The sequence below is a fragment of the Poecilia reticulata genome, linkage group LG20 (assembly GCF_000633615.1).
Source record: "Poecilia reticulata strain Guanapo linkage group LG20, Guppy_female_1.0+MT, whole genome shotgun sequence".
Taxonomy (NCBI): Eukaryota; Metazoa; Chordata; class Actinopteri; order Cyprinodontiformes; family Poeciliidae; genus Poecilia; species Poecilia reticulata.
Genome location: NC_024350.1, coordinates 12,307,388 through 12,315,854, shown reverse-complemented (window position 1 = coordinate 12,315,854; position 8,467 = coordinate 12,307,388). Strand labels below are relative to the sequence as shown.

The following is an 8,467-nucleotide window of genomic DNA, read 5'->3' as shown; positions in this document are numbered from 1 at the left end:
ATATATTATAGTGGGGTGGCCAGAGATTACCCCGGTCCTCCCCCATCCTTGGTAGCGTCACTGTACAGGAACAAATTTCTGCGAAACCAGCCGAATATTGCATTTACTCCTGGTCTGCAACAATGATTAACTGGTTTAGGCCCAGTGAACCATCGCGGGTTTTCACCTTTTAGGAAACCTGCAACACACCAAAATACCACCGCGCTGAATTAATAAGGCTCAACTCTGCGAGCGGAATGGATTTATCCAGTCGCGTAAAAAGGCATCTCTTTTGTTTTTGCTCGCCATAATTGCCTAATTTATTCTTTAATAGGCCCCCAAAACATACAGCCTCCAATAGGTCAGCGCGTGCAGCGCCATTTTGCATGCAATACAAATCTTCACCGAAAAAATAAATAAGTAAAAAAATACAAACGCACGGGGAAGCTATTGACGAAAAGAATAAAATAAAAAAAATTAAATCAAATCAAAAAAAAAATCTGCCCCGGCATGCACTGCTATATACCCAGACTGTATTAATGTTTGAAGCAACGCAGGGTTGGTAAATCAATCGACTTCTCATCCATGAGGTGAAAGAGCCTCAGCAGTGCCCAATAAACAAGCAGCACTCAATAATTAACTGGACTTCAACACAAATTAATCCAGTGGATAAACTAGGCCAGGCGTGGACCTGCGAGTGCGCTCCAGGAAGCGAAGGGCCAACGCTGCACAGCCACTAGAATCACCAGCACCATTCACTCTGTGCTGCGTGTATTTGTGGGGGTCTCTTTCACTCTTCACACACACACACACACACACACACACACACACACACACACACACACACACACACACACACACACTCACACACATCCTTCATGCTTTATTACTTGCGAGGCAAAGTCGGTCCACATTACACGGATGAGCGCATATGCTGATTTCCAACACAGAGAAAGAGAAAGAGAGAGAGAGAGAGAGAGAGAGAGAGGGGGGGGGCGGTGGGGTAGGAGAAAAAAAGCATTTTTTTCTCCCTTTTTAAAAGTACCTGATATCGCGGGAGCAAAAATAATAATTATAACAACAATAATAATGAACGTGATTTGCGGACACTGGACTTACCTTCGACTAGTGACGTCAGCAAGGTGACGTTGGCTGCCTTGCGTCTGCCCGCAGGTAGATTCAAACCGATTTTATCCAACTTCTCCCTTAAGGATCTACCTCCGTTCTTAGACTTGGCCCTGTGGCATTAAAACACAGCAGATTACTTGATTTGAAGTGTGCGTGGTGAGCACACGCACACACACACACACACACACGCAAAAAATTAAGATTAATACAGACGAGAAGACATATTTTAGGGTATAAAAAGCTACTGCCCAATAAACACAACATCGTTTCATCACGTCGTTGCTGTTTTAATTTGAGAGCTGCGATGCAAAACAATAAATAACGCCCAAAGAGCCTCATCAATACAGTGCAAAATGAACAAATAAAGTCCTGCTTAATAGGCAGCGCTATTACTGGCTGCGTGTCTGCAGCACTTCAGTAGACAGTTCACCAGAGACCAATGTTTCCATGTGTAATGCCTTCACTGGGCCTACAGAGCTGGGGCTTGAAACAGACTAGGCCTACATTAATTTGAGAGAGAGAGAGAGAGAGAGAGAGAGAGAGAGAGAGAGAGAGAGAGAGCGCTAAGGGAAGTTAATATGGAATTTAACAGACCCCTCCTGCTTTAAATGCAGGAGCTAGGTGTCATGGTTGGTCGATTTTAATTATTCTTGGTACAGAGGAGGGAGAGCGCGCAAGAGAGAGAGAGAGAATTGGAGTAGAGGGAGAGCGCACAAACGCGCACACAGGTAGAGGCAGGGTAAGGAGAAAGAGAGAGGGGAGAGATTTTTACACTTTCTTCCTTTTTTTTTTGCACAAACTCACCTTCTCAGCACCCCGCCCAGCAGAGAGGCGTTGAGGCACTCGGGTGGCGAGAGGCGTCTCTGCACCTCAGCCACCGTGACCTTGTACTTTGAAGTGGAGCTGAGGAGGGACAGGCGACCCGGAACCGAGCAGAACACCTCGTTCGGGTTGACCACTCCTCCGAAAAGACCGTCCTTATTTACGGGGATGGCGGAGACGCTGTTGTTCTTGGATAAAGACACGGGACCTATAGCCAGGAAGAGGTGGGCAGGGAGGGATGGATGGATGGATGGATGGATGGATGGATGGATGGATGGATGGAGAAAGAGAGAGAGGGGGGGGGGAGAGAAACCGTGCTCAGTGAATTTCATGCAATACAGAGCCTTAACTAAATGAGAAGGGGAGACGTAAAGGCCCCGAATATTGAATTTCGCAAAACATGTGCACGCTTTCAGAAATAAATAAATAAAACAGCAGTAGCTTCACCAAAAAAAAAAAAAAAAATTGCACATTTATGTCAAACACAAACAACTCGAGTGTGAATCTCTGCGCACACTGCTGGGAACCTGCAGCAGCTTTTAAGCTAAGACGATAACAAAGAAAAAAATCCAAATTACCAACAACTGAGATATTTAATAAAATCTACTTATTTTTGACATATCCCGTGTATCCAGGAAAAAAAGGGGGGCGGAGGGGGGGGTAATAATAAAAATAAAAAAATGAAAAAACACTGTTGGGTGCGTGTGAATTCACACCGGGTGGGGGGCGGGGGGTGGAGATTCTATGTGGGGTAGGAGGTGGGGGGCATGTGAGGCTTTACACCGTTTTGGTGTGCAGTAACCGGAGACAAAGGGGGGAACTGTGCGCCTTTGGATAGATCACTTGTGACATTAATGGCTCAAGGGAGCCTAATGGAGACAATAGGAGTTAAACGAACTCTTGAGATTACTAATATCAGAAGCCAATTATCATGTTGATATGCAGATAGACTGACTCAAAAAAAAAATAAGATGAAAATAAAACGGCAAAGTAAAGAAGAAGAAAAAAACAGAAAAAGAGCAATAACAAAAAAGAAACCAAAATATCTCCGGACTTTGAGTCTAATCTGACCTGACAAAAAGCCTTTTACACATAGCCATGAAAGACCTCCTTATGTTGTATTATCCACAATATTAATCATTACATTTTTTTTGACAGCAAATCTTAACAATAAAAAAATACACAAGTAGTCCAAAAAAAATTTAAAAAAATAAAAAATCCCCACCAACTACATACGAAAATTCCATTTAAAGATAATAAAACCAAGAAAGTGATTTTTTTTCTCTCTCTCTTTCTCTCTTCCTCCATGCCCAGTTTTGATTCCCTCTACTAAATGGCAGATTATCTTCTTGCACACACTTGGCCTGTGCTCTTTCCACCGGTACCAACTTCCATTTTACATTTGGCCATGCTGCGTGATTGCAGCTATTGGATTCTTCGTCTATATATATATATATAAATATACGCCTGGATTTTTTTATTTATTTTTTTGACCGTCAAATAGTAGGGGCCTACAAAGCCCACCAGCTCCACTCATCTCCCCGCTGCGCTGAAACGCTGACAGTAAATTCCATCAGCGAGGAAGGGGAAGGGAGGAAAAGAAGAAGAAGAAGAAGAAGAAGAAGAAGAAAAAAAAAAAAGAAAAATGTGCAGCCAGTTTGATGCACTTGGAAAGCATGTAATGAAAAATAGGCTATACTGCGTATTAGGATCAGTCAGGCATCACCGCGTTGCACCGAGTTCTCTGGAGCAGAATGCGTGTAGGTGTGTGTGTGTGTGTGCAGCTTGGAGAGTGGTGTGTGTGTGGTGGGGGGGGGGAATGCATGATATCTCAGAGGAAATTGCTTACCTTTTTTAATTACAGTCTGGTCGGGAATGTGTATTCCTTGATCCTCAACAGGCTATGAAACAAATGCAAAAAAAAAAAAAAAAGTACAATTTTAGCACCGAAGCACACACACACACGCACACACACACACACACACATACAAAAAGATGTCACGTGAATGCAGCTGCACGAACAAAGCCTGACACAATTAGCAGCCACTATTATCGGCCAACATGGAGGCTCAGGAGGCCCATACCTGTTATTATTGGGGTTTCAGCGGGTTGCACCTTAACATGGCAACACAAACTCAGACTTAAATAATAAAGGCCCGCGTCGCCCCACAATCCTGACCTAATTTCGCCGTCAGATTGGCTTCGCTCACAAGGAAAGGAAAAGGAGGGGAAAAAAACCCAAAAAAAACCTCCAAATCTATGATTGGATAGTAATTACGAGAGTCACATCCTATTAAAGGCCTATATGAACTAATTAGAGAATGATCGGTGTTTGTTTCTGATGAAAAACCGCGCAGAATCGTCTCAGTAAGAGCGGTTCTTTATTGACAATCCGGGAGCTCGTTTATCACGCGTCTTTAGTAATCGCAGCTGCCTGAACTCGATGCAGAAAACTCAATTCTCTTGTTAGCGTGCATGAACAAAAAAAAATATATATATAGAAAAAGGAATAACAGGGGGGGAGCGAGTGTCATGTCGAAGGTATTGTTCGCACAGACAGAGACACAGCTTGCGTGACTTTCTTTAAATAAATGTAAAAAAATCAAATCAAAGTGGCAAGGCGGAGAGGAAAAAGGTACAACACACACGGGTTTTACCTTTTTAGTTTCAATTCCCTTACGATCTACCAGAGAAAATGGCAATGAATTTGAATTTTGAGGACAGAAATTAAATAAATGCATCTTTTGTCCTCAAAACCTCCAGTCATGTTGAAAATATCTTACATTTTGTTTTTGCGTTGTCTTTGAAATTGTTGTGTGTGGTTTTTTTTTAATAAATCCATTCTAAAATAAGCAAGCAACCCATCAGTTTAGCCAAATATTCATTTTAAAAAGAGAATTTTATGCGTTCTAAATGTAAAAGAAATACGATTGCACCTACGAAGTGAATACACCAATTGTGATGCTTAATAATTAAATATATATATTGCACAATAGATCAAATAAATCAAATTCAATTTTAGTCACGTATGATTCACGACAAACTAGTCTTTACATTTTTTTTAGGACAAAAAGAAAAAAAGAAAGAAAGAAAGAATAAAAAGTGCCTCACCTGAACGTCATCTAAAGGGTGAGGTATTCCATGGATGGGGATAGAGTCCGACAGTCCCGTGTCGATGCCGTGGCCGGACGGTAGGAGCACCTCCCTGCGGTACTCCCGGCACAGCTGGTGGGGCAGGCTGCGGTGCTGGTGCAGCAGGCCGCTCTCCTGACCCTGCCTCTGGCCCGGCCAGCCCGGGTGCTGCGACTGCGGCTGGGCGTGCAGCGAGTTCAGGGAGTACGGGTCGTTGACGTGCGAGTACGGGTCCTGAGACTGCGGGTAGATGGGCTGGTAGGGTGGGGGGAAGTACGGGGGCTGGAAGTCCGAGTTCGGCGTGTGGGAGAGCGGAGGGGCGCTCGTGTAGGGACTCTGACCCACGCCGCCCAGCTGAGGTAACCTGGCTGTCCCGTTGCTGGTGCCATCGTGGCGGTCCTGCCAAGGAAGATGTGAGAAGTTCGTTTGTTTTAGACAAAACCGACATTTAATTTTTTTTATTTTTTTTTTATCATTTGTAATTTTTAAGAGAGAATCAGCCATGCACTAATTTATTGTAGCCACCAGATACACCAAAGGCGAAGACTTATAGGCACTGTGGCCTGAGTGGAGAACATTATGAGCAACATTGTTACACTTTTGACTAAGATCAAAATAAAACAGAAAACCGCTCTATTCCATAATGGCAGCTATTTTGAAATTAAAAACGTAAACCAAAAAAAAAACATTAAAAAGAAAACTTGCAAATTAGAAGAGAGGAAAAAAAAATCCACAATCCACAGCAGAAAATGTCCACTATTTGCACTATTTGAATCCTTTTCTCCCACAAAACGAGCACTGTATTTCTTTCTTTCTTTTTTGAGGCATGCAATATCCTCAAAATGAGCCAGAATTATGAAACAAAAAATGGGGAAAAAGAAAGGGGGAAAAAACGGAATGCACACCGAGGAAAGAAAAACTAGATCTAGTATGTCAAGGCTCCAACAACTTACCATCGCGGAAAAACTGTGCACTAACATCTCTAAGGATTTTTTGGTGCGATTTGGCAAAAGAAAAAAATATATATATGTTTCTTTAAAAAAAAAAAAAGAAACGAAACACTCGTTGTGCTTGAAGAGGAGAGGGAGAGAGGGTGTGGGGGTGGGGGGGCAACACAAGGGTGGAAAAAAAAAAATATATATATATATAGGCCCCCCAGAAAAGACGACTCTTCTCTCCCCGCAGGATCAGATATGTGCCTCAAAAGCAGGACGATAATCCATCAGAAAGGTGTGGTAAGATCCGAACCGGTCGTCATTTGCGTCTTAAAAAAAAAAAAAAAAAAAAATAGAAGAAGAAGAAGAATTGAAGATATTATTTCGGCGGTGCTGGTGGATCGGGGGGCTGCGAGTTACTCCGGCTTCTATCACAGGGCTACACCGTCCCCCTCGCGCGAGCTCATATTAGCAAGAAGAAGAAGAAGAAGAAAAAAAAGAGCCGCTTCTTCGTCCTCCCTCCTGGACTCCTAGTGGAGCGCATTCATGACTGTTAATGTTACAGGAACACTTAATAAGAAGGAAAGAATAGTCGGAAATCTGGCGTGAAGTAGAGGACGCAACTCAAGGCAGGAGTCTGTGCTTAAATGACGTCCATTGAAAGGAGGAATCAGTATATCTAATCAGAGATGGGGGAGCGAGAGAGAAAGAGGGAGTGAGAGAGGAGCAGAGAGAGGGAGAGAGAGAGAGTGGAGGGGAGTGGAAAGGGAGACAAAAAAAAGAGGGACATTCACTGGCGACTGGCGAATCAGGGAGAGGGGGTAAAAGGAGGGGGGCATTTTAAAAGCGTCCCAGGGCCAAAGCGCAAAAGTGAAAGAAAGAAAGAAAGAAAGACGTAGGAATGGAGAGAGATCTGAACCGCGGACAGGCAGGAGAAGAAGAAACCGAGCAGGGAATGGAGGAGGGGGGAAATAATTAATAATAATAATAATAATAACGTGCACCTCTGAAGTGGGTGAAAATTCATCAGACGACGCGGTCGCCTCGTTTTCGTCGCCCGTCCCTTTGTTTTCCACCTCAGACTCCGAAGAGCTGTCCTCCATGGGGCTTCTGTCTCTCATTCCGAATTGACTCACCGGTTTCCTCCTCGACTCGGAGCCACACCGGGTGACATTAACTTTGAGCCGGCAAATAAATTCCCACAGTCTTAAGATGAAGAACAAAAAAACAAACAAAAAAAACCGGGAAGGGGGGGGAGGTGGTAGTGGTGGTGGGGAAGGCTGGACCGAGAGCTCTAACCGAACTTTTCCGCACGGCTTTTTTACACACTTCCCTGCCTGCCTCCACACGCGCTTTAGAATTACGAAACACTCCAGGATTTCACATGCAAATCTGCTTGAGGTTTTGCCATCGATACCGGCCTCAAAGATCTCCCCCCGTGAACCGAAACAATCAACATGACACAAACAAGAAGATTCCCATTCTTTCTTTTTCCTCTTTCTTTCTTTCTTTCTTTCTCAATTTTGGTTTTCCATGTCCGTCTTTGCGCTCAGAGGACGCGGGCGAAAGAGAGTAAGGGAGAGAGAGAAAGAGAGAGAGAGAAAACACGTTCAACTGGCTTCTCCACTCCTAAACAAGCCTCTGATATTACTGCCAAAACTTTGACTGTGTCCAAAACAACACTCACTCGCTCAGTAAGCACTCCACACACACACACACACACACACACACGCGCGCGCGCGCACACACACATGCAAGCAAGGCTGCTGTTCCACAAAAAAATAACAATTTAACTGCTTCAAGCTAAAGCAAGAATAGTTTTATTTTATTTTCTTTTAAAGAATTTATAAATGAAAAGAAGCACGTGGCTGTCACTTTAGCTTTAATTAAGGCGGTCATTCCCCACTCATTCTGGGGAAAAAAAAAAATAAAAAATCATATTTATTGCAATTAAAACCATGGTAAGTAAATGTTTTTTGTTTTTGTCCCCAATATTTCATATATCTGCTAATATTTTTGACATTTTCGAAGGTGGAATTAAAATGTATTCAAGCATTTCATAGCATGTTTTATTAGTATGAATTATATATGTATATATATATATATATTATATATATTATACAAGTCAATTTTAAATGTGCAAGGATCTGTAGTTAAATCTAACAGCTGTCAAGTCAGTGTTAAGCAAATGATCAAAACAACAAAACGTGTGCTTGAAAAATAATTATTCTTGCTCATCTAAAAATCTAGAATAAAATTAAATATATATAAAAAGAGAAGACAAGAAATAAAAAAAAGAAATCCCAAGAAAAAGTTTCTTACCTCGCAGTCTTCGTATTTAATGTTATCAGTTAATTTCCAAAGCATTTTCATGGATTTGTGGAAGTGCCTATATGTTGAGCAGCCTTGTTGTTTCCCACTCAGTGAAACTGTGCTTGCCCCCCCCACCCCCACCCCCTCTCTATAGTTTA

General features: G+C 42.6%; 1 protein-coding gene across 4 annotated transcripts in view; it reads right to left on the bottom strand.

The window, feature by feature from the left end:
* The window catches only part of tfap2a (transcription factor AP-2 alpha), a 14,780-nt gene that overhangs the window by 4,568 nt on the left and 1,745 nt on the right, over positions 1 to 8,467 (bottom strand). The window contains exons 1-5 of one of the 4 annotated variants that reach the window (XM_008438719.2): positions 8,319 to 8,454; positions 5,041 to 5,460; positions 3,779 to 3,830; positions 1,912 to 2,137; positions 1,099 to 1,217 (exon numbers count right to left, since the gene is read on the bottom strand). In XM_008438719.2, the coding sequence (XP_008436941.1) occupies positions 1,099 to 1,217; positions 1,912 to 2,137; positions 3,779 to 3,830; positions 5,041 to 5,460; positions 8,319 to 8,369 (868 nt within the window). In that variant the 5' untranslated portion in view covers positions 8,370 to 8,454. Of the gene's footprint in view, positions 1 to 1,098; positions 1,218 to 1,911; positions 2,138 to 3,778; positions 3,831 to 5,040; positions 5,461 to 6,014; positions 6,232 to 7,000; positions 7,517 to 8,318; positions 8,455 to 8,467 lie in introns of those variants that run through there. The other 3 variants (XM_008438718.2, XM_008438721.2, XM_008438720.2) reach the window with 3 other exon arrangements.